This window comes from Pleurodeles waltl, chromosome 10 (assembly GCF_031143425.1).
Source record: "Pleurodeles waltl isolate 20211129_DDA chromosome 10, aPleWal1.hap1.20221129, whole genome shotgun sequence".
In the NCBI taxonomy this organism is placed as follows: Eukaryota; Metazoa; Chordata; class Amphibia; order Caudata; family Salamandridae; genus Pleurodeles; species Pleurodeles waltl.
This window is the reverse complement of record NC_090449.1, coordinates 520,513,205-520,539,327: the sequence shown is the minus strand read 5'-3', so window position 1 is coordinate 520,539,327 and position 26,123 is coordinate 520,513,205. Positions and strand designations below refer to the sequence as shown.

General features: G+C 49.3%; 1 protein-coding gene across 2 annotated transcripts in view; it reads left to right on the top strand.

Moving 5' to 3' along the window:
• The window catches only part of LOC138261693 (cathelicidin-related peptide Pt_CRAMP2-like), a 118,384-nt gene that overhangs the window by 55,424 nt on the left and 36,837 nt on the right, over positions 1 to 26,123 (top strand). Inside the window, exon 4 of one of the 2 annotated variants that reach the window (XM_069210954.1) lies at positions 18,691 to 18,920. The exons of the other annotated variant lie outside the window; for it this stretch is intronic. Coding sequence (XP_069067055.1) covers positions 18,691 to 18,714 — 24 coding nt within the window. The 3' untranslated portion in view covers positions 18,715 to 18,920. Of the gene's footprint in view, positions 1 to 18,690; positions 18,921 to 26,123 lie in introns of those variants that run through there. 2 annotated transcript variants of the gene reach the window in all.

The following is a 26,123-nucleotide window of genomic DNA, read 5'->3' as shown; positions in this document are numbered from 1 at the left end:
GCATTCGGGGAAGGTAGCAGAAGAAAAAGAAGAGTTGATGACGGTCTGAAGGTGCGGGGAGATGATGTTGTCGGCTTTGTTAAAGATGAAGTGCGGGCAGGGGTCCGAAGGGGCGCCGGAGTGGATAGAGTTCATGATGGATTTGGTTTCTTCCGTGCTGATGTGGGTCCAGTTGTTGAGGGTGATGGTCGGGGATGTGGGTTCGGTGGTGTTAGGTTGGGTCTGGTGTCCGAAGCTGTCGTGGAGGTCGCTGATCTTGCGATGGAAGAAAGTGGCGAGGGATTCGCATAGATCCTGTGAGGGCGTGACGGCGTTGGCGTTGGCGCTGGGGTTGGAGAACTCCTTGACGATGCTGAAGAGTTCTCTGCTGTTGTGGCTGTTTTTGTCCAGTCTGTCGGTGAAAAAATTCCTTTTGGCAGTGCGGATCAGGTGGTGGTGTTTGCGGGTAGCGTTCTTGAGGGCGGTCATGTTGTCAGCGGTGCGGTCCTTGCGCCAGGCTTTCTCAAGTGCGCGACAAGTTTTCTTTGATTCTTTGAGGGTGTCAGAGAACCAGAGGGGTTTCTTGGTGTTGTTCTGTCGCTGCAAGCGTTTGAGGGGAGCAAGGTTGTCTGCGCAGTTGGAGATCCAGTTTGTGAGGTTGAGGGCTGCGACGTTGGGGTCGGTGGTGAGGGTGGGTTGGTTGGCGGCGAGTGCGGCGAAGAGTTGCTCTTCAGGGATCTTGTTCCACTGTCGGCGAGGGATGGGTTGAGTGCGGAGGTGGCGGGTCTCGCGTCGGAATGTGAAGTGGACGCAGCTGTGGTCGGTCCAATGAAGGGTGGAGGCGTGGCTGAAGAAGACGTGTTTGCTGGCGGAGAAGATAGGGTCGAGTGTGTGTCCGGCGATGTGGGTGGCAGTGTTCACCAGTTGTTTGAGGACGAGGTTGGCGAGGTTGTCGAGCAGGGTGGTGGTGTTGGGGTCGTTGTTTTGTTCCAGATGGAAGTTGAGGTCGCCTAGGAGGATGTAGTCCGGTGAGGCGAGGGCGTGCGGGGAGATGAAGTCGGCGATGGTGTCGCTGAAAGGGGCGCGAGGTCCGGGAGGACGGTAGACGAGGGATCCTCTGAGGGTGGTCCTCGGGTCGGTGCGAATCTGAAAATGCAGGTGTTCAGCGGCAAGAGGGGAGTCTTCAGTGGAGGTGGTGACGCTGATGGAGTCTTTGAAGACGATGGCGATACCTCCTCCTACTTGGTTGGTGCGGTCTTTCCTGGAGATCTTGTAGCCTTCGGGGATGGCGGTGGCGATGTCTGGAGCAGAGGAGGCGTTCATCCAGGTCTCCGTGATGAAGGCGACATCCGGTGCTGTGGAGTCTAGGAGGTCCCAGAGTTCAACGGCGTGTTTGTGAACGGAGCGAGCGTTGACTAGGATGCACTTGAGGTGGTTGATGGCGCGTGGGCTTGTGGTCGTAGTTGTTGCGTGGTGGAAGATGCGTTTGCAGGAGTTGCAGGCGAAGGGTCCATGGGTGCGTTTGGGGTGAGCTTGGAAGCAGGTGTTGGAGCGTCCTGGGTTGAGGGCATGGAGGGTGGTGGGGTCATAGCGGATCATCGGGGCTTGGGAGCGCTGGGGACCAGGGGTCATGGCGCTGGGCGCGGGCCAGGCGCGGACGGGCGCGGACGGGCTTGCCTCTGGCGCGCCTCCGGTGCGCCAGGGGCGCAGTCGCGCAGCGGCCGCCATATGAGGTAGGAGGGGGGGAGGGGTCAGCTGGGGGCGAATGGGAGCTGGGGGGCGGGGGCGTGCAGGAGGTCGCGGCGGGAAGGTGCGAGGGAGGGGGGGGACAGGTAGAGTGAGAAGAGCTGGGGGAGGGGGGTTTAAGGGTGGAGGGGGGAGAGTGTTAGGAGGTTTAGGAGATTAGGGAGAAAGATAGGTGTAGGGTTGTGAAGATAGGGGAGGGGGGGTTGTAGAGGTGGGTGAGGGTGAGAGGTAGAGTGAGGGGATAGGAAGATAGGTAATAGAGGGGGTGGCGGGAGGGGGGAGAGACAGAGAAATAGGTAGAGAGAAAAAGTAGATAGAGAAATCGATAGATAGGGAAAGGTAGCTAGGAAGATAGGAGGAGGTGGAGAGTGAGGGAGTTGGATAGTGGGATAGAGAGATAGAGAGATAGGTAGATAGGAGGAGTGAGGGAGGTAGAAAGTGAACGGGTTAGATAGGGGAGATAGAGGGGGGGATGCGAGTGGGGGAGGGGGATGAGGCAGGAGCAGGAGGGCAGGCGCGGGGAGAAGAGGACGGAGGAGGCATAAGAGCCGAAGGCAGAAGACAAGAAGACAAGAAGAAAAGAAGAACAGAATAAAAGAAGAACAGAAGAGCAGAAGACCGGAAGGACTGAAGACCGGAAGAGCAGAAGACCGGAAGAGCAGAAGACACACAGAAGAACACAGACGAACACAGAAGAACACAGAAGAACAGAGAGGAGTACAGAAGAACAGAGAAGAATACAGAAGAAGACAGAGGAAGACAGAAGAAGACAGAGGAAGACAGAAGAAGACAGAGGAAGACAGAAGAACAGAGAAGAATACAGAAGAACACCGAGGGAGACAGAAGAACACCGAGGAAGACAGAAAAACACAGAGGAAGACAGAAGAAGACAGAGGAAGACAGAAGAACACAGAAGAACACGGAGGGAGATACAGAAAACGAAGAAACAGAGTGCAGAATACCACAGCAGAAGATGAGGAAGAAGAGAAGAGGAGAGAAGACGGGGAGAAGAGGAGTACAGAAGAAGAATACAGACGAGGAGCGAGGAGGAAGAACAGAGAAGAAGGAAAGAGGAAAAGAAGCAGGAGCAGGAGAGAGGGTGAGTAGCGCGGGGCAGAACGAGGGGCTGGGAGGTGGGGGGTACTTACTGTGGGGTGGGTCTCAGGAACTCAGGAACCTGGAGGAGCTGCAGCGGCTGGGGGAGCGACCTACCCTTGGGTCAAGGGTCGCTACCACTGTCGCGCAGCGGCCGCCATATGAGGTAGGAGGGGGGGGAGGGGTCAGCTGGGGGCGAATGGGAGCTGGGGGGCGGGGGCGTGCAGGAGGTCGCGGCGGGAAAGCGCGAGGGAGGGGGGACAGGTAGAGTGAGAAGAGCTGGGGGAGGGGGGTTTAAGGGTGGAGGGGGGAGAGTGTTAGGAGGTTTAGGAGATTAGGGAGAAAGATAGGTGTAGGGTTGTGAAGATGGGGGAGGGGGGGTTGTAGAGGTGGGTGAGGGTGAGAGGTAGAGTGAGGGGATAGGAAGATAGGTAATAGAGGGGGTGGCGGGAGGGGGGGAGAGATAGAGAAATAGGTAGAGAGAAAAGGTAGATAGAGAAATCGATTGATAGGGAAAAAGATAGAGAGATAGGAAGATAGGAGGAGGTGGAGAGTGAGGGAGTTGGATAGTGGGATAGAGAGATGGAGAGATAGGTAGATAGGAGGAGTGAGGGAGGTAGAAAGTGAACGGGTTAGATAGGGGAGATAGAGGGGGGATGCGAGTGGGGGAGGGGGATGAGGCAGGAGCAGGAGGGCAGGCGCGGGGAGAAGAGGACGGAGGAGGCAGAAGAGCCGAAGGCAGAAGACAAGAAGACAAGAAGAAAAGAAGAACAGAAGAGCAGAAGACCGGAAGAGCAGAAGACCGGAAGAGCAGAAGACACACAGAAGAACACAGAAGAACACAGAAGAACAGAGAGGAGTACAGAAGAACACAGAAGAACACAGAAGAACACAGAAGAATACAGAAGAACACAGAGGAAGACAGAAGAAGACAGAGGAAGACAGAAGAACAGAGAAGAATACAGAAGAACACAGAGGGAGACAGAAGAACACAGAGGGAGACAGAAGAACACAGAGGAAGACAGAAGAACACCGAGGAAGACAGAAAAACACAGAGGAAGACAGAAGAAGACAGAGGAAGACAGAAGAAGACAGAGGAACACAGAAGAACACAGAAGAACACGGAGGGAGATACAAAAAACGAAGAAACAGAGTGCAGAATACCACAGCAGAAGATGAGGGAGGAGAGAAGACGGGGAGAAGAGGAGTACAGAAGAAGAGTACAGAAGAAGAATACAGACGAGGAGCGAGGAGGAAGAACAGAGAAGAAGGAAAGAGGAAAAGAAGCGGGAGCAGGAGAGAGGGTGAGTAGCGCGGGGCAGAACGAGGGGCTGGGAGGTGGGGGGTACTTACTGTGGGGTGGGTCTCAGGAACTCAGGAACCTGGAGGAGCTGCAGCGGCAGGGGGAGCGACCTACCCTTGGGTCAAGGGTCGCTACCACTGTCGCGCAGCGGCCGCCATATGAGGTAGGAGGGGGGGGAGGGGTCAGCTGGAGGCGAATGGGAGCTGGGGGGCGGGGGCGTGCAGGAGGTCGCGGCGGGAAAGTGCGAGGGAGGGGGGGGACAGGTAGAGTGAGAAGAGCTGGGGGAGGGGGGTTTAAGGGTGGAGGGGGGAGAGTGTTAGGAGGTTTAGGAGATTAGGGAGAAAGATAGGTGTAGGGTTGTGAAGATAGGGGAGGGGGGTTGTAGAGGTGGGTGAGAGTGAGAGGTAGAGTGAGGGGATAGGAAGATAGGTAATAGAGGGGGTGGCGGGAGGGGGGGAGAGATAGAGAAATAGGTAGAGAGAAAAGGTAGATAGAGAAATTGATAGATAGGGAAAAAGATAGAGAGATAGGAAGATAGGAGGAGGTGGAGAGTGAGGGAGTTGGATAGTGGGATAGAGAGATGGAGAGATAGGTAGATAGGAGGAGTGAGGGAGGTAGAAAGTGAACGGGTTAGATAGGGGAGATAGAGGGGGGGATGCGAGTGGGGGAGGGGGATGAGGCAGGAGGGCAGGCGCGGGGAGAAGAGGACGGAGGAGGCAGAAGAGCCGAAGGCAGAAGACAAGAAGAAAAGAAGAACAGAAGAGCAGAAGACTGGAAGGACTGAAGACCGGAAGAGCAGAAGACCGGAAGAGCAGAAGACACACAGAAGAACACAGAAGAACAGAGAGGAGTACAGAAGAACAGAGAAGAATACAGAAGAACACAGAGGAAGACAGAAGAAGACAGAGGAAGACAGAAGAACAGAGAAGAATACAGAAGAACACAGAGGGAGACAGAAGAACACAGAGGGAGACAGAAGAACACAGAGGAAGACAGAGGAAGACAGAGGAAGACAGAGGAAGACAGAGGAAGACAGAGGAACACAGAAGAACACAGAAGAACACGGAGGGAGATACAAAAAACGAAGAAACAGAGTGCAGAATACCACAGCAGAAGATGAGGAAGAAGAGAAGAGGAGAGAAGACGGGGAGAAGAGGAGTACAGAAGAAGAATACAGACGAGGAGCGAGGAGGAAGAACAGAGAAGAAGGAAAGAGGAAAAGAAGCAGGAGCAGGAGAGAGGGTGAGTAGCGCAGGGCAGAACGAGGGGCTGGGAGGTGGGGGGTACTTACTGTGGGGTGGGTCTCAGGAACTCAGGAACCTGGAGGAGCTGCAGCGGCAGGGGGAGCGACCTACCCTTGGGTCAAGGGTCGCTACCACTGTCGCGCAGCGGCCGCCATATGAGGTAGGAGGGGGGGAGGGGTCAGCTTCAGTTCCTGAAACTACTGCTGCACTAACTGCTTTGGAGACGTTTGAGCTGGATGAGAGATACTTACATGAGGGAACTAATCCAAAAGTGAACTTTCTACTAACGTTTTCTATCGCCTGCTGAGTGAATATGTCGAGACGATATCCAGGAGGAAGTCCAGTACTTTTATTCCAATCATGACTTTGAGTTTTCTTATGTGCCTTTAATAGAGGATTTGAGTGATGTAGCTAGATACTATAGTATAAAGTTACTTAAAGGATTCTTTGAGCCGACATTGGAAATGAGTACATCTTATGCTCACCGCAATAACTTGACAGGGTTGGTCACACCTGTAGAGAAACGCTTTTTAGATCACACGGATGATAGGAGAATGGCATTTATGGGTAAATTAGAAAAAGGATTACAGCAGCATTCAACGGCGGTAAACCATTGGCGGTACCTACTGCCGCGCTCACAATGGACACCCTCAGACAAAAGAACATCACATTGGCCAATTCAAACAACACACACCTGACACCCATACACACACCATACCCACACCACTATAAAACACACACCCACATTATCCACAACCCTCCATGATTACAATTCATTAGCATGAGACTTACACCAAGACCACTGACACAACTACATACACACACCACATACACCCATACATCCCTCATGCACCCCACTTCACATATCCCAACACATTACCCAACAAACCCTCACCAACAGACATCACATAATACCCATGGCACCACAAAGGCACCCGCGTTTCGAGAGGAGGAGTTAAGGGTCATGGTGGAGGAAATTTTCAGGGTAGAGCCACAGCTATTTGGAGCACAGGTGCAGCAGATATCCATTGCAAGGAAGATGGAGCTATGGCGGAGAATCGTGGACAGGGTCAGAGCAGTGGGACAGCACCCCAGAACAAGGTACGACATCAGGAAGAGGTGGAATGACCTATGGGGGAAGGTACGTTCCATAGCAGCAAGACACCAGCTTGCTATACAGTGGACTGGCGGTGGACCCCCACCTCCTCCCCCACAACTCACAGCATGGGAGGAACAAGTCTTGGCAATACTGCATCCTGAGGGCCTGGCTGGAGTCGGAGGAGGACTGGACTCTGGTAAGTCAACTTTCAACAATTATCACCCCCATACCTGCATGAGATCACATACCTTCACCCTCACTCCATCACTCCAGTACATCCCGTACACCCCACCATCACATCGCACCAATACCAATGCCAAGCCTGCATGCTGTACCAATGAATGGACACCCCTCACAGCCCTACATGGACACTCATCACTAAAGCATGCATAGCAGAGAGAACTATCAATCCCACCATACACCAACATACACAAGTAAAAGCTGGCAGGGCAACACCAAACATAGAGGGAAAAAACGGGATGTACAATACGCCATGCACATGAAGCATAACACATCATTTACATCCCCACAGATACCCCAGCCAATGTCACAGGCGAGGAGGTGCTAGCACTATCCAGTCCCCCAACAGAAGAGGCCCACAGTGATGACAGTAACTCTGGACTTCAGGATCTGGATGATCTTCCTGGCTCATCAGGGACCACTGGACAGCCGGTTACCCAAGGCCAGTCACACACCACCACAGAGCCTCCCCCCTCAGTATCCAACACCACAGCACCCACCCATCATCCCCAAACCTCTGTCCCCAGGACACATCAATCAGCCGTGTACCCACCTGTACAGGGACCCCAGGCTACACCTCGCACCCAAGAAAATCAGGGACCTGGGGTCAGTGGCAGTGGGCACATGGTTCAGGGGACAGAGGCACAGGCCACTAGGGAAACTGGGAAGACTGCTGTGTGCCAGGGGGAGGACAGGCCCAGGGAACCAACTCTCCAGAAAGCACTCTCCGAGATCCTGGGAGCCTCGTAACATTCCCAGGACACGATGGGCCAGATCCTGGACGACGTGCAGGAGAACAGGCGGCTGCAGGAGGGACAGTACCAGGGGATCAGGTAGGACTTGCAGGCTGTCAACGACACCCTGATTTCCATAGCAGGGGTTCTGGCAGACATGGCCAACATTATGAGGGAGGCAGTCTCACACCAGTGGGCCCCTGCCACTAGCCAGTCATCTGAACAGCCTTCCACTTCTGCTGCCGCTAGTGGCCAGGAGGCCCCATCACAGGACCCACAGGCCAACAGCACCCCTCCCCCTGCAGAAGGTGAACCATCTCACAAATGTTCCCTGTGATCCAGAAAAAAGCCAGAGACACTTGCCAAGACCACCACCAGGAAATCAGACTCTCCTGATTGTCCCCCTTGTGTCCCACTCAGTCACCCTGTCCACCTTGAACTGCCATTGCTCCCCTTCCTATATCCCCTTGGACAATGCACCTGTGCTACAAACAGATTGGAACAATACCCTGGACTTTCCTCCATCATCATCCCACCCCATTGCACTTCCCCCTATATGTTAGCACTTCAATAAACACCCTTTGATAAAAATCGATTTTGAGTATGTCTTGTATTTCAAATATGTATTGATTGAAACAGGTAGAACCAGTGCAAACAAACTGTAAATAGAATGAGCATAGAATTAATGACTGACCTGTAGCTGGTTGTTGTGATCACACCAGGAGTATTTGTCAAATCACCAACATCTGCAAAATGAATAGCCAGAGGCAACAGTAAGTGGGCGTTGAAGTGGGAAATGCCAGAATACCAATGCCACACAGAATACAACCAAAGTCATTAAAATGTAAAGTTACACTGTCTCACCTGTGTGTCATTGGAAGTACTGACGGATTATAGTTGTTCTGTTGTTCTCATCCTCTGCCTCCTCATCCTCACTGTCCACAGGGTCAACTGCTGCCACAGAGGCATCTCCAGACTCCTCCTCCTGCAGAAAAGGGACATGGCGTCTGAGAGCCAGGTTGTGCAACATGCAGCGTGCCACTACTATCTGGCAGACCTTCTTGGCTGAGTAGTACAGGGATCCACCTGTTAGACAGAGGCACCGGAACCTAGCTTTCAGGAGGCCAAAGGATCTCTCAATTATCCTTCTGCCCATGTGCCTCATTATGTTCTTCTGCCCTTGTCCTGGCCTTCCTTACAGGGTTCAACAGCCATGATAGGTTTGGGTAACCAGAGCCACCTGCAAATATTGAGGGACAACACTAGCCACACACTATCCTATGTGGCCCACACCATACCCATACACCAACATATACTGGGTGGGAACCAGGGCTCACCTATTAGCCACACCCTGTGCCTCTGTAGTTGGCCCATCACATTTGGGTTGCTGCTATTCCTCAGGACAAAGACATCATGCACCAACCCAGGGTACTTAGCATTGACGTGGGAGATGTACTGGTCTGCCAACCACACCATCTGCACATTCATAGAGTGGAAACTCTTACGATTCTTGAACACCTGTTCATTCTGCCTGGGGGGAACAAATGCAATATGTGTTCCGTCAGTCACCCCAGTTATATTAGGGATATGTTCCATTGCATAAAACTCGGCCTTCACATAGGCCAAATCCTCAACCTGGGGGAATGCAATATAGCTGCACATGTATTTTATCAGGGCAGGCAATACTCTTGTCAGCACTATTGAGAATGTTGGATGTGACATTCCTGCTGGCAAGCCCACAGTCACTTGGAAAGAACCAGTTGCCAGGAAATGGAGCACTAATAGAACTTGTCCAAGAGGGGGGATCCCAGTGGGATGACGGATAGCAGATATCAGGTCAGGCTCCAATTCGGCACACAACTCTGTGATTTTGGCCCTGTCCAGTCTATAGGTGAGTATTATGTGCCTGTCCTTCAGTGTAGCCAAGTCCACAAGAGGTCTGTACATGGGGGTATGTCTCCATCTCCTATGCATCTGCAGCGGTAGGATATTAAGGGACAAAAGAGTGAGGAGTCTGTCACAAGCTGAACAATGGAGCCACAATAGTAGTGTGCAATCTGTATACATGTAATGGGTCAGTGTAATCTGTTCGGGACGTGGCTATTTCTCCTGTGATGTAACATTATTCCATAGGCCTGCCCCCCCTGAAATGGTGTCCGCCTGTCCTGTGTGAAGGGACAAGTGGAAGTGAGGTAATGCCGCTGACGTGCGCTGTGGCAGGAGTCGGTCGGGAACCGCCGTGTTATTCCTCATTGGTTAATATTGGGCCCTGTGGGGTACAGTGGCCGATGGTGATCTATGCCTGTACTGATGGTATGCACCGCCGCGGACATGACCGCCATTATCTATCTGATTCCTCACTTGTTTCCTGACCTTTCATAGTACAGGACCTACACTGCATGTGCTGCTGTGACCTGTGTCTGGAACCTACCATGGCCCGTGTGATCAGGGAAAGGGCCCCAGCCTTCACTTCAGAGGAGCTGGAGAGACTGGTGGATGGGGTCCTATCTCAGTGCAGACTGCTGAATGGGCCTCCAGACAAACATGAGGGTACACTGTGGGCACAATGCATGTGGAATGCATGTTTGGATGTGTGTTTGAAGGCATTGTGTAAGGGGGGGAGGAATGACCTCCTGGATGGGTACACATTGAGTGTTGGGCTATGTTTGTGTCAATAGTGCTGTAAATGGGTACGGTGGGCCATTTGTGTAACTGGCTGGACTGTTTGTCTAATGGTGTTCCCCTGTCTGTATTGCCTCTGCAGGTCAGCGCTCATCAAAAGAAGGGTATATGGTGTGCCATCGCCAAGGACATGCGGACCCTGGGGTTCTATGGCAGGCGGAGCATCCACTGTCGAAACAGTGGGAGGACTTGAGATGCTGCACACAGAAGACCGTGGAGGCCCAGCTGGGGATAGTCTCCCAATGCGGGAAGGGGTGCCCGTCAAACTCTGACCCCCCTGATGGTCCGCATACTGGTGGTGGCCTATCCACAGCTGGATGGGCGCTTGAGGGCAGCACAGCAGCCACAAGGGGGTGAGCACAGTGGCTATCATTACAACTTACGGCTGGTGGGGTGGTATCTGGGTGGTAGGTTTGTGTCAGTGGGTGCCCCTAGGCCAGGCCAGTCATGGCAGTGTAGGTCCTCTGGTGGCTAAGGGTCTGAAGGGAAAATACTGCCTACCTAGCTTGTTAGCATTCACTACTGGTCAGGGCTGTGTGGGTCCCTGGTGTGCTGCAGTTGGCGGTGTGTGCCTCATGCCTTGGTGGCTAGCAATATCACTGGTAGTGCAATGCATAGTGCACAGGCCTGTACCCTGTGTGTGAGGGAGCTGTGTATGCCAACTGTGGTGTTGGTGCAGTCATTGACCCAGCATATACTTTGTCTCTCTCCCCCCTTTCTTGTTTTGTCATCCTGTCCTTATGTGCATTAGCATCATCTGGTGGAGGAGCAGAGGCACCAGCGACGGAGGAAGCTGCATCTCACAGGACCCAGGTGTCAGAGTCCACTGATGCTGAGGGTACAAGTGGGACAGAGGGTGAGGGGAGCACCATGGCGGAGACTGGAGGAGAGAATACTGACTCCGATACCTCCTCTGATGGAAGCTCCCTGGTGGTGGCGGACACCTCTGTGACCACCCCAGCTACAGGTACAGCAGCCATCCCCCATACCGGCACCGCCCTCCCAGCAACCCCTCAGCGAGTTGCCCATGCCCACTCACCCAGGAGGGTGGGCATCTCCTTCACCCCAGCCACCTCAGGCCCTGGCCCAGTGAGCCCTGCTGCCCTGAGTGAGGGAGGAGGCTATTGACCTCCTGAGATCCATCTCTGAAGGACAATCAACCATTGTGAATGCCATCCAGGGACTTGCAGCCTAGATGCAGCAATCTAATGCATTTCTGGAGGGCATTCACAGTGGATTGGTGGCCCAACAGAGATCGATCCAGGCTCTGGCCTCCTCTCTGATGGAAGCCATTGTCCCTGTTTCAACTGTCCCCCCTCCAACTACCACTTCCCAGTCCCATTCTCCTCAACCCCAACCCATCCCAAGCACACAACCAGACAAACATGCACACAGGACAACTCCGAAAAGTGTCACAGGCAAACACTAGCACCACACTTCATCCCACAGGCACTCACACAAACACCATTCAATTGCAAACACAACATCCACTATTTCCACAGTATTCCCTTCTCTTCCTCCACCTCCCACCCAGTTACATCCACACTCACCTGCATGCACTACATCATCATCCACTACCTGCATCATCACCACACCAAGCAGAACACACACCTCACTGGCAGAGGGCTCCACTACATCCATGCGCACAGCCCCTGTGTCCTCTCCCAGCGTGTCTGTCCCACCTCCTAAAGTACACAAACACAAGCACTCAAAAACCCAACAGCCATCCACCTCGCAACAGCATACAACCCATGCACCTGCACCCAAATCCAGCAAACACCTCCAACAACAACTCTCTCATCAGCCCCTCCCATTTCTTCTCCCTTTTCCCACCCCAATGTCCCTAAAAAGCTTTTCCTTTCCACCATTGACATCTTCCCTACTCCTCCCCCCGTCCTGCAGGTATGGCTAGGGTATCAAGAGCCAAGCACCTCAGCTAAACAGTCCACGAGCCCAGTTCTGTCTGCACCTACTTGTTTTGGAAAGAATTCCAGTCCACAAATACTGAAGAGGAAGGAGCCTGCACCAGCCAGCAGAAAGGGGAATGAGCCTGCACCAGCCAGCAAGAAGGGGAAGGAGCCTGCTCCAGCCAGCAGAAAGGGAAAGGAGCCTGAAACAGGCAGCAGAAAAGAGAAGTAGCCTGCACCAGCCAGCAGAAAGGGCAAGGAGCCTGCACCAGCAGCTGTCACAGAGCCCCCACCGCCAGCTGTGGTTGTGCGTGCAGGGGCTGAGCAGGACACTCCCACTACCACCACAGTGCAGCCATCACAGGGTGCAGGGGCTGAGCAGGAACCTCCCACTACCACCCCCACCACAGTGCAGCCATCAGAGGGTCCAGGGGCTGAGCAAGAGCCTCCCACTACCATCACCTCCACAGTGCAGTTGTCACTGACAGCGGACGCCATATGATCCAGCCTCCATGGGCTGCTGTGCAACCTGTCCCCTCCAGAACCAGTGGGGTATTCACCCACTTGAGAGACTGTGGCCTTGCACTCCCCAGGACCCAGCATAGGGCATGTTGCACCCTCCGGAACCAGTGGGGTATTCACCCACTCGAGAGACTGTGGCCTTGCACTCCCCAGGACCAAGCACAGAGCATGTTGCCCCATCCAGAACCAGTGGGTTATTCACCCACTCGAGAGACTGTGGCCTTGCACTCTCCAGGACCAAGAGAGACTCTGGCCTTGCACTCCCCATGACCAAGCAGATGGCATGTTGCCCCCTCCAGAACCAGTGGGATATTCACCCACTTGAGAGACTGTGGCCGTGCACTCCCCAGGACCAAGCACAGGGCATGTTGCCCCCTCCAAAACCAGTAGGGTATTCACCCACTTCTAGAGACTGTGGCCTCGCACTCCTCATGACCAAGCACAGGGCATGTTGCCCCCTCCAGAACCAGTGGGCATGTCAGCCACTTAAGAGACTGTGTCCTTGCACTCCCCAGGACCAAGCACAGGGTATGTGGCCCCCTCCAGAACCAGTGGGCAAGTCACCCACTTGAAATACTGTGGCCTTGCACTCCCCAGGATCAAGCACTGGGCATGTTGCCCCCTCCAGAACCAGTGGTCTTGTTTCCGCATCCAGCTGAGGTGCCCCCCCGAGGTGCCTGCCTATTGGCCAACTGATGCCCCTGCAGTGTTCTCTCCGTAATGGTGTAGGGATTGAGTGGAGCCTTGGACTTTGCCCTGTGGCCATGTGGCCCCGGTGAACTGAGGACTAGGCAGTGTCCCTTTTTTGTACATTTGTACAGATCTGTTGCATTGCCAAATCGAATTATTAATTTTGTGTTGATCTTATTACAATCACTTTAGTTAATTCCTGTTGTTCTTGTAATAGTCGGCCGGGGATAAATTGTTTTCTTGTGCAGCTGGTTGTGTGCATGGTGTGTGTGTATGTGGTGTGTTTGGTGTGTGTGTATATGTGTGTCACTCTCGTTTTCCTCCCCCCTTCTCTCGTGTTCTAGGCGGCTGTGCTCACCATCATCGTCTTCACTGGCGTTGGTGTTCGTGGTGGAGCATAATGTAGAAGATCATCGGGAATTCTTGGTGTTCTGGTTCCATGGCAGCATGGTTCTTCAGTGTGTTTCCATTGGTGAGTCCTTTCACTTCTGTGATGTGTTTTCTGCCAGGCTTTTGATGGCGTTGGTACCGCCCCAGAAAAGGTGGCGGATTGCCATGTCATTATATGGCGGATGGAACTTTGTCTTCCGCCAGGCTGTAGGTGGCTACCGCTTGTTGACAGTTGTTTCTGCCCTGGTGGTCAGTGTGGTACATTGGCTGTCTTTTGGAGATCTAACGGGATGGTCATAATTTGGCGGTACTTACCACCAGCCTGTTGGCGGTATTACCGCCATTTTATCACCGACTGCCGGGGTCGTAATGAGGGCCTCAGTCTCTTAGGGCTCTTTTGGTGGTTACAATGCTGTGATGTCCTTCATGGGCTAGCTCAATGACCAGCTGTCTCAGGCTATGAGGTACGGCGACTCTCAAGCTTCTCAATATGTTATGATCTTGGGTGACAGTTAGTTCATCCTGTAAATTTTTGCATATTTGGATTTCAACATCATCAGCAAAAGGATGAACATGTGTTTACCAAGATTGTGCTGTAATGAGATCTTTGAGGATGAGCATGACTTTATCTAACTTGGTAGCAGCAATAATCTGGCAATAATCTGGTCAAGGGACAGAGCTACTGGTATGTTGGACATCACAATGATATTGAGGTACTCTTCAGCCACTTTGGATGTTGAACTGTGACGAAAAAGCAGCACTCATGAAAAGTAATCTGCAGGGTTTTTGTCTTTTCTCAGCGTCTGTACAATCTCATAGTTATACTCTTGTAGTCACAACCACAACCTCTAGATATGAGGGGGCATCTTAGCTTTTGTGTTTCCAAAACTACTGAGCAACGCCTGGTGGACTGTGATGATAGTGAAACATTTCCCATATAAAAACACATTAAAATGTTTGCAGGCCCACACTACAGCTGTACTCTCCTCCTCCAGCTGAGAATAGGCATGTTCTGTTTCAGACAGGCTTCTACTGGCATAGGGCAAAATATGTCTGCGGGCATTCAGATGGCCATTGTGTTGAGCAACAATTGCCCCCAGCCCCCCCACCCCCTGAGATCTCAGTGTGTAACTTGGGGTCAAAATAGGCCTTTTCATTTGCGTCCTCAGACTCATGTTTTATTTCTTTGAAACTGTGATTGCATTCAGGAGACCACTGAAATGGGACATTCTGTTTCTTTAAGTCACTTAATGGGGCACACTGTAGTAAAGTCAAGAATGTACCTTGACCAATAACAGGCCATACCTAGGGAGAGTTGTAGCGTGGTTACATTTTGTGGGGGGCAGGTAGGTGCATAGATCTTATCCAGGTCAAGAAGCATTCTCCCATCAGAGAATATGTGCCAAAATAATTTAAGTTTGGTTTTGTAAAACTCACACTTTGCTGCATTCACAGTTACCTACATCAGCAGAACCCAGCATGTCCGCCTCCCGCCGTTCCGGTCAGAAGCCTCCGGATTCACCTGTGGCGTCCCTCAAGGATCTTCACTCAGCCCCACACTCTTCAACGTGTACATGGCCCCCCTCACCAGCATCGCACGAACATACCACATCAACATAGTCTCCTACGCTGACAACACTCAGTTCATCATCTCCCTCACAAAAGACACCACTACTGCAAAGGACAACATCCACAATGGACTCCAAGCCTTCGCCAGCTGGATGGAATCAAGCCACCTCAGGTTAAACATAGACAAGACAGAAGTACTCATCTTCAGCACCAACCCTTCAGCCTGGAACGACTCCTGGTGACCCACCTCCCTAGGATCCGCACCCTCACCCACCACCCACGCACGCAACTTGGGCTTCATCTTGGATTCCACACTCAGCATGACTCATCAGGTCAATGCCATCTACTCTTCCTGCTACAACACCCTCTGCCTGCTCTGCAAAATTTTCAAGTGGATTCCCATCGAAACCAGGAAAACCGTCACCCACGCCTTGGTCAGTAGCCGATTGGACTACGGAAATGCCCTATATGCAGGAATAACAAATAAACTCCAAACAAAGCTGCAAAGAATCCAGAACGCATCCGCCCGCCTCATTCTAGACATCCCATGCTGTGACCACATCTCACCCCACCTCAGAGACCTACACTGGCTACCAGTATCAAAGAGGATCACCTTCAAAATCCCCATCCACGCACACAAGGCCCTCCACAACACAGGTCCCGCCTACCTTAACGACAGACTCACCTTTCACACTCCCACCCGCAACCTTTGCTCCCCCAACCGTGCCCTCGCCTACGTTCCCCGTATCCGTCGCACCACTGCCAGAGGAAGATCATTCTCTCACCTAGCTGCCAAGACCTGGAACTCCCTACCTCCCCACCTCTGCCTGACCCAAGACCTTCTATCATTCAGGAAACACCTCAAGACTTGGCTTTTCGAACAGTAGCTCTCCCCCCCCAGTGCCTTGAGACCCTACCAGGTGAGTAGTGAGCTCTATAAATCCATGATTGATTGATTGATCAGCAAGTACTTGACACACTTGCGTAATAGCCTTGTCATGCTGCTTTTTGTTGCCCTAATTACCAATATGTTCTCACTAATTGACACATGTGTAACAAGTTGAATAATTCAGCAACTAACATCCTGAAATATCTCCTCAGCCAAAGATGTTCCAAAATTCATGCCCTGATCTAGAGTTTGGCGGATAAATTATTCTGTCACGCATGTAATGGCTATCCTGGCCGCAGTATTACAATCTCCATAGGCTACAATGAGATTGAAATACGGCAGACCCTAAATCAGGCTCTCAGTCTTTTGTATCTGAACAAACCAACATTAGTCAAAAAAGTAGTAATGTACCTCCAGTTCTCTTTCAACTCGAGCTGATGATATCCTTTGTTGAGGTCAAGATGGGAGAAGATTTTAGCTCCGCTCCGTTACATGATCATGTCCGCTCTGAGGGGACCAGGATGTCTTTCTCTCTCATCTGCTTTGTTGGCCTGGCACATATTAACACAAATGTGCATTGCACCTCCACTATCCTTTTTTGGCACCAAAACTATGGGTGAAACCCACAGTGTAGGACCAGTGGAGTGTTCAATTAGGTCATGTTTCAACAGTGTTTCTAGTTCTTTCTCAATGGCTGCTTGTAAGTAAAAAGTGACTCTTCTGTGTCGCTGGGCAACAGGCAAATGTCCTCAGTAATATTAAGTTGCATTTTCATCTTCCTGAGTCATCCTAAGCCATGAAACAATGGAGGTAACTAACTCAAAGTTTCAGCCTGAATATGGATGTTGTAGTTGAGAGATATCAGTCCCATGTCAGCAGCAGTGGCGAAGCTAAGTAGACATGCACTAGATTATTTTCCTGAAGGACATTGCACTTACTTAGGCCCTCATTACAACCCTGGCGGTCGGTGTTAAAGCAGCGGTAATACCGCCAACAGGCCAGCGGTAAAAAAAACAGGATTTGGACCATGGTGGTTACCACCATCCAAATCCACCATTTTAACACACCGACTGCCAGGGTGGTAACTGCAGCTGGGCTGGAGACTTTGGTCTCCAGCCTGGCGGCCAGCACATTCCCACCCTCCGGATTACGACTTAGCCTACCACCATGGGATCCGTGGTTTCTGTACCACCACGAAAACAAAACCATGGCTGTAGGCACTATCAGAGCCAGGGAATCCGTTCCCTGGCACTGATAGCGGTCTCACCCGCCCCCTGTCCCCAGAGTCCTCCCCCACCCGCTCCTGCCCCCGCACATGTACACACCAACGCACGCACCCATATACTCACATGCACACACGCATACCCACCACCACCCACGCATGCACACATACAGACCCACATGCCACAACATACACCAACAGACCTTGACACACACATGCATCGACAACACTCACACTCACTCATTCATGCATGCATGCACCGCGACTCACACAAGCACGCATGCATCCCAAAACATACACCCCCCCACATACACACAACACCCCCCTCTCCAGTCGGAGAAGCCGACTTACCTGCTTGCAAGGGGTGGTCCGGCTGGAGAGGGTCCGCGGTCCGCCAGCAGAACATCGCCAGGCCGTATCATTGCTAATGATACAGTCGGCGGTGTTTTGCTGGCGTGGCGGTGCTGCTGTCAGCAGCGCCGCCTTACTGCCGACCGTCGCCATGGCAGTCATTGGTGTTCCGCCAGATCCTTGGCGGTATACTGTCGGCAGTCATAATACGCGTTGCTGGCTGGTAGCCACGGTGGTGGTATGTTGGTGGCTGTCACCGTGGCGGTAGGCAGTCATTACCTCCAATCTTGTAATGAGGGCCTCAGTGTTGTATCGCAAGGTTACTGTAAATGACCCTTAACACTCTAACATTCGGGGACATATATCGCTTTGGTTTTGACAGAGTAAGGCAAGGCACAGGAGACAGTCTGAACTTTTCTGCTGACATGATCTTAATCAACGCACTGCTGTCCGCATTCAGTTTTAATGTGATTTAGGACATTGTCCAAATTAATTTCATTGCTTTGTTTGATGATTCTCTTTTGACTTTTGATCTTCTTTGCAAACAGCTAACCCTATATGTGCATGGCACTCTTTAGTTGATATCATCAACCACATCCATCTTCATTTGCTAATGCATGACAATGACGTTGAAGAGCTTTTATATGATAAACTTGACAATGAACCACTGTGCCTGGTTTCTACTGTCTTAACTGATGTTGCCTTTTGGCCTTGTGGGAGTGACAAGAATGCTTCTGGAGCCTTCTGGTGTTCAATTTCTTTTCTCACTGTGACACATTTAGTTTCTCTTTCACTTTGCAGACCATTATGAAGTGGTTTCTTTCCTGCAGCCTTTGCCCATCTGTCCTAGGGCTGGACATTTACCTTCATTGGGAAATGAAAACCCACATTGAAAGCATAACTTTTTCTTCTTCTGAGACTTCGACTTATGTGTATCTATTACCTGCTTTTCAATGTTGATTTATTACGGCTGTTCCTGCTTCCATATCAGCAGCTTGACAATCTGCTCATTCTTTTGGCCTTTTTAGCTATTGGCATTTTCTCTAAACTGAATGGCTCTCTCAACATGCATCTTCTGAAGGAATCTGAAAGGCAGCCATCAATGAATTGGAGGCGCATGGCTTCTTCATCATTAAAGTAACAGAACTTACAGTGTTTGAGAAGTGCGTCAAGTCTATCAACAAATTCATCCTTAATTTCACCAGCATGGTGTGCTTAGTAGAAGATGTATCACTCATAATCGACATTTGACTTCGGATTGAACTTGGCCAACGCTTCTTTTAGCATTTGGTATGATGTTGCATCCATTTATGATACTTTCTTTAGCACTTCTTTCACTCTATAACCAGCAATGTTTTTCAAATATTTAATGATTTCCTTATCATCTTCCTCTCCCTGCATCTATAAAGTCATTGAGTGTTTTGATCAATGCAGTGCACCTGACACCAATGTTCTGTTTCTTTGTGGTCTCAAACAAAGGTGGTTCCTTTAGGAATGCAGCTGCGTCATACTTTTTGCTTCCTTCTGTCCTCATTGAGAGCATGTGCATTGTTCTTCTTGCAAAGCAGGAATGGCAACCTCTCAACCCAACACCTCATTGCCTAGGCCTGATCATCACGCTCAATTTTTGAGGTCACATAGCACTTCACACACATGTGCCAATAACTATGTTTCTGTTTTTGTACACCTCACAGCCTCTGAAGTTTGCTTCATATTGAAGATGACTTTGTGTTATGGCACACTGCAGTATCTCTCCTTTCAGCCTTACTAATGGGTTTTAGTGGGATTTTCGAATGTGCTTCTCTACATGGCTGTTAGAAATGTGGTCTCTAGTTGGCAGTCAGTTTACAACCTGTCCAAGTAGGGACTCTCACTCTAGTCAGGGTAAGGGAGATACACAGCTCATATAACCCTGCTCACCCCCTTGGTAGCTTGGCACAAGCAAGCAGGCTTATCTCAGGGGCAATGTGTAAAGTATTTGTACAGACACACACAGTAACACAGTGGAAACACCACAAAAGTACTCCACACTAGTTTTGAAAAATAGCCAATATTTATCTAAATCAAACAAGACCAAAATGTCAAAAATCCAACATACAAAAGAAAATAGGGTCTTAATCCATAGAAATTGATGGATGCGTTGTCTTAGCACAAAGTACCTGGTAGGCGTTGAAAATAAAGCTGCACAGGCAAGCATGCTTTGGAAAAGCAAGTGATACATTGATTTCTTACTTGCCTAGTGAGGCAGTGTGTAGATTCTTTATTCTCTGTCTAAGCAATGCATTGAATCTTTCCCTTTAGTGAAGGGATGAATCAATTTTAGGACAAGCAGCCTCAGGTCCGTGCGGTGGAGGTTGAACATTTTGATGCCTAGGGTCGATGCATGGAAAATTCCAATGTGCTGTGCAAAGGGTTCACATTGAGAATAGGCACTGCGTTGATTCTCCAGACGCGAGGCAGATGCTGCATTGAATTTTCAGCCACGGGACAGGCACTGTGTCGATTTTTCTGATGCGCACACGGTGGTGCGTGAATTTCCCCCCACAGGTTATCAGCTTGCACTTCTAAGGGCCCAGGTACTGGATTTGTCACCACTTAGCAAGTCAGGACTCTCAGCAGAAGAACCCAGTCTTTGATGTAGGTGAGGCTTCACAACATGGGGAAAGCTCAGTTTAAGCCCTTGGAGAAACTTCACAAGTAGGATTTCAGAAAGCAAGATCCAGTTCTTTACCTCTTCTGGCAGGAGCCTCAGCAGGTCAGCACAGCAAAGCAACTGGCAGAGTGGCAGTTCCTCCTCAAGAATCAAGCTCTTCTCCTTGGCAAAGGTTCCTCTTGATCCAGAAGTAATTTATAAATTGTGGGGTCAGCAGTCCAATACTTATACTCATTTCTGCCTCTAAAGTAGGCAAACTAGGAAAGTCGTTGTGGTACACAAGACCCTGCCTCTTCTTTGTTCTGCCCCAGACACACACCAGAGGGTTGGAGACTGTATTGTGAGGGGACAGACACAGCTTTTTCAAGTGTAGGTGGCAGCTCCTCCCTCCCACTCCAGCCCAGGAAGACTCATCTGGATATGCAGGACACATCTCCACTCCGTTTGTGTTACTGCCTAGAGTGAATTCACAAACAGCCCAACTGTCAGTCTGACCCAGACGTATATTCAGCAGCCAGGCAGAGGCATAAAATGATTAAGCAAGTAAATGCCCACTTTCTAAAAGTGGCATTTTCAAACTTACAATCTAAAAAACAACTTTACCAAAAGATATATTTTTAAATTGTGAGTTCAGAAGCTTCAAACTCCATATGTCTATCTGCTCCCAATGGGAAATTACACTTAAAAAGATATTTTGAAGGCAATCCCCATGTTAACCTATGAAAGAGACAGGCCTTGCAATAGTTAAAATAATAGTTTAGCAGTATTTCAGGAGATGTAAACCACAACAGTACATGTCAGACCTATTAAATACACTGCACTCTGCCCATGGGGCTGCCTTGGGCCTACCTTAGGGGTGGCCTACATTTAGTTAATGGAAAGCTTTGGGCCTGCCATGTGGGTACACTTATCAGGTCAAATTGGCAGTGCAAAACTGCACACACAAGCACTGCAGTGGCAGGTCTAAGACATGTTTACAGGGCTATTCATGTCGGTGGCACAATCAGTGCTGCAGGCCCACTAGTAGCATTTAATTTAAAGACCCTGGACACCTCTAGTACACTTTACTAGGGATTTCTAGTAAATCAAATATGCCAATTGTGGAGAAACCCATCACCAATACAATTTAGACAGAGAGCACATGTACTTTAGCACTAGTTAGCAGTGGTAAAGTGCCCAGAGTCCTAAAGTCAACAAAACAGGTCAGACAAAATAGGAGGAAGGAGGCAAAAAGTTTAGAGATGACCATGTTAAAAAGGGACAGGTCCAATAATGGCCTTCAGCTCCTTCAATGACTGTGTAGGGGATCGAGTGGGGCTTTGATTCCACAAACGCCTATTGCAGACTGCTATGCATAGATTTGGGACGCACTTGGCATGCACTAGGAGTTTCCTGCATCTTTGCAAGCTCTCAGGGAGAGCAGCTTTGTTTCTTCAGGCATGTATCTCTTCCTCATAGCCAGCTGTAGTGTCCAAGGAGTAGGTTATTTAATAAACCACACATAGTGTTCTGTAACAGACGTCTTTATTTTTCCACATAGTATTGGGCTCTCCGCACACGGCATCATAACTGTTATAACCACACCTTAACACCTTAAGTACATAGTTCCTGTCTAGAGTCCACTGAGGACCGTGAGGGCCATAGCATGCAAGACACTACACTATGGAGCCCACATGCCATAATCTGAAATGTTCTAAAATTGGTCTTCAGATCTAATACAGTCATAAAGTCAGAGAACACTGCCGCCAATTTCTCCAAACTCCTCAGGGCACGGGCCAGTAATACTGCATTACCCGTGTATAGTAAAGCTGGAACCAGTGTTAATTTAATAATGAGCACATCCAGGCCACGTAGTGTCAGACACTTATTCAAATTGTTTAGATAAAAAATAAACAAGATGGGCATTGGGACTCAGTCCTGCCACAATCCACGTTCAAGGTTAATGGGGACGAGTGCTCCCCATCAGGGCCAAAATGCCGTGTGCTTCCAGATTCATATGCAGATCAACACAATAATTTCACCATAGGACCATCTAGGCCCAAATCCATGAGGATTTGCCAAAGATTTGACCAGTTGACTCAGAAGAATGCACATAAGAAATCCATAAAGGCCATGTACATAGGGCAGTGCTTGGCTACAGTTTTTTTTTACCAATGATCAAATAAAGATGCAATCACTGCTACAAAGTACCTAGGCCCTCGTGAAACCCATACTGTCATGGGGTAATAATGTCATTCTTCTCCGCCCATGATCTAATCCTATCAAAAAAAGAATCTACTAAGAATTGTAAAGACAGAGTTCATGAGTGATATTGACCTGTAACAACTGGGTTGCTGCTGGTTCCCTTTTTTTAAAAAAATGATACAAAAGTGGATGAAGACCAGGATCTCGAAATATGATTTTTTTAAATGTATTGAAAACATTGGTAAGTAGGAGACCCCGTAGTCAATATTACACTTGTTTAAATCCAAGGGAGCCCCATTAGGCCATGGCGCCTTGCCTGTTAGACTCTCTTATAAGGCACTTATGACCACCCATAACTCAATAAAAAGAACTTGTCCAAAATCAAGTTGGGGAGAGTCAGCCCAACCATCATTGAAACAACAGCCCAATCAGTAAATGTTGGAAGAGTAGATAATGCATTTTGTTAAATTGCTACCACTAGATATTAAAGGTCTAACAGAGCTCCGAAGGTTTCAGAGTTCTTAGTTTCACCACCGAGCGTAAGGTGATCCCATGCTTGTTTTTTCAGTTTAATGTTTCCTGTTTTTTAAAGCGGCTTTGTAGGATACTTGACAGGCTGTAATCGCCATTGAGTCCCTAAGTCTAGCTGACAGCGCAGCCCACAGATGCCTCCTGGCAATTGAACAAAAAGCATCAAACCACTCAGTGGGAGAATATGCTGTTATGCGCAGTTTTAAGCATCAGTGATTTTATTCCTTATAGATGTCAGCAAATGTGGATACGATTAAGTCCTCATTAAGCCTTCAGATAAAGATTAAAGATCAAGATGATTGAGAAGTAACAACTTCAAGAAACAATACATGTCCTTTAATCTCCAATTCAACATAAGCCCATCTAGGGATGAAACAAGGCCATATTTATCCTTTGATAGACAACCCAAATTTGGCAAAGTGGTGAAAATAACATTGGTAAGAGGATTGTGATCCCCATAAGGTATCTCGAAAATATCACAGGACAATAAATAGTTTAACATTTTCTTGGAAGGGAAAATATAATAAATTACTGCACTACACCATTGGCCAATGTTAAGTAAGTATAGAGCTGCTACCACATGAATGTTAACCAAGTCATGCTTAAAAATATATTTCAAAAGTTCCTGACCTCTAGAATCATGAGAGTCTTGGATCAGGCCTTTAATACCTAGTGGGCCAATTTTGTTAACAATGGAAATCCCCACCTATAGTTTAGCATGAAAGTAGCCACAAATACCAAAATGTACCCTATTCTGGTTTGACGCTTGAATTTATATAGATAATCAACTAATTTAAATAAAAGACAAAAGTTGCCCTGGCAATCATCATTATAAAAACGTATTAAATAAATACAAACCCCCCCAGACCATTTAGCCCAAATCTCCTGAATGAAATGACAGTGGGGGTTCAAGAATGAGACCGTAATATTCAATGATAACTAGAACCATGTTGGCACACCACCCTTAGCCATGCCAGCACATGAAGGAACAGCTCTGATAGGGTGCCTGTTGAACCCATCACACAGTAGGTTTGAAACAGCCCCGGTTTCCTGAATAAGGGCAAGTCATTCAAGCCTATAAAAACAGCCAGTTCATGAAGTACATTTTTTTATTTTAGCCCTGCAATGTTCCTACTTAAAATACTCAGAGAAGAAGATGTATTAGACAACCTAAAGGGCTTATTAGTATGGTCTCTCACAGATACACAACCATGACTAGCCTAGGATATATTACCTGGTGACACTAAGGTCATTATTAAGATCTCAGTGGAGGGTATTACTCTGCCACAAACATGACAGGTATTCCGTCAACCGTATTAAGATCCCATTTTATCCTATGGAGATCATAATACGGCAGACCGGACATCCATCGCGTCTGTGATGGAGTATTCCCTCCGCAGAGATCTAAATCAGGCCTTAAGTCTGGTCAGTCCAGATGGTCTAAACTCAACAAGTTAATGAATCTGTTTTGTGTAGTGACGGCACTCTCAACTAGATAGATTGCCTCACTGTGGATAAGGATCTCTCTCACATTATGCAAACCTCTTGGTTGCCTAAAATATTTACCAACTGGCTAAAGCTCTATGCATGAGATTGACCTTTGGGGATGCCTGGTCTATGCTAGTAAATCATGCACAAGAACTGGCATACAAAATTTAAAAACACACCTTCTCTGAATTTATGCAATGATCCCATCGAAGACACTGTTCCAGTGAACAAAATTTGATTGGAATGATATCCATTAAAATTTAAATTATCTGACAACCAATGAACAAACTTATGCTTGAACTTTTCCCCATTTTCAACTGTATCAGCAGACAAAGCAGGTACATTTTCAAGCAGAAGTACATATGGGCAGGCTTCAGGAGGGAGACTCAGGGCCTGAATACGACAGGGTCGCGGAGGCAGTCTGACCAGCACCAAAGTGGTGGTCTGACCGCTTTGGGAGTGGTCTGACTATACTGCCACAGTATGACTGTGGCGGTCGTGCCACGGTGGGACTGCCAGCACCACCAGTTCTCCTCAAAAAAGAAGGTACTGGCAGTTCTAATCTACCAGGGCAGCGCTGAAAGCAGCATCACCCTGGGGATTAAGGCCCTTCTCTCTGCCACCTTTTATATGGCGGTAGCACCGCCATGTAGAGGCTGTTGGAGACGGGGTGCTGGGTGCCCCAGGGGGGCCCCTGTACTGCCATGCCCTTGCCATGGGTAGTGCAGGCCCCCCCCCGGCCAGCTTCATCACGAAGTCCACTGTCTGCTTTGCAGACAGTGAACATCACCATGTGTGTTGCTGCATCCTATGCACTACAGCATTGCTGCCAGCTCTATTCTGAGCTGGCGTCAATGTTGTAAACCGTTTCCCACTGACACAGCGGGCAGATACACAATTTCCGCCCACTAACCCAGCAGGGAACTCTTAATGGGGCCCACGGGAAGGCCGTCGCACTGGCAGCAACCGGACCCTCAGGAGTTTGGTGAACAGTGTAAACCGTCCACCAAAGTCATAATGAACCCCAGCAACTTGTTAGGGGGAGTACACAGGCGTAGTCCAGGGGCAGACTTTGGTATTAAACCATTATTAACCTTTCAAGGGTCAATATCCAAATGAACAGAAGGAGTAATATGTGCAGAGGCATTAACACAAACACTTGCGTTAACGTTCATAAGAGCCGCAGAAGATAAAAACCAAGTATGGACATGTAGCAGGCTAATGGGACCTCAAATAGTCAAAAATGACTTTGTGCAATCAAGTTCCCACAGAATAATCAATTGCTTTAATCCTAACGCCTTTCCCTTACCACTAAAGTTTTGATTCAATCTTCTCCAGCCTGTCAGGTAGTGGGAGTAGAAGCTCCTTAAGGGCAAAGGAAATCCTGGAACAAAGTTCATTCAACAGAGATTCCTCCAAAGTAATTAAGTAATTGTGCAAGGTTGGGCTGTGTGAGTATACACACCTTTATCCTGAAATTTAAGCAGACGAGCAGCCTTCCTTTTACACTTAACCACAGGTTTGATATTTGGGGAACCAATAGACCCATTCAGAACAGACTGGGAATGGCTCTGCCCATTAACTTCTAAAGGCTCCGTGATGGCT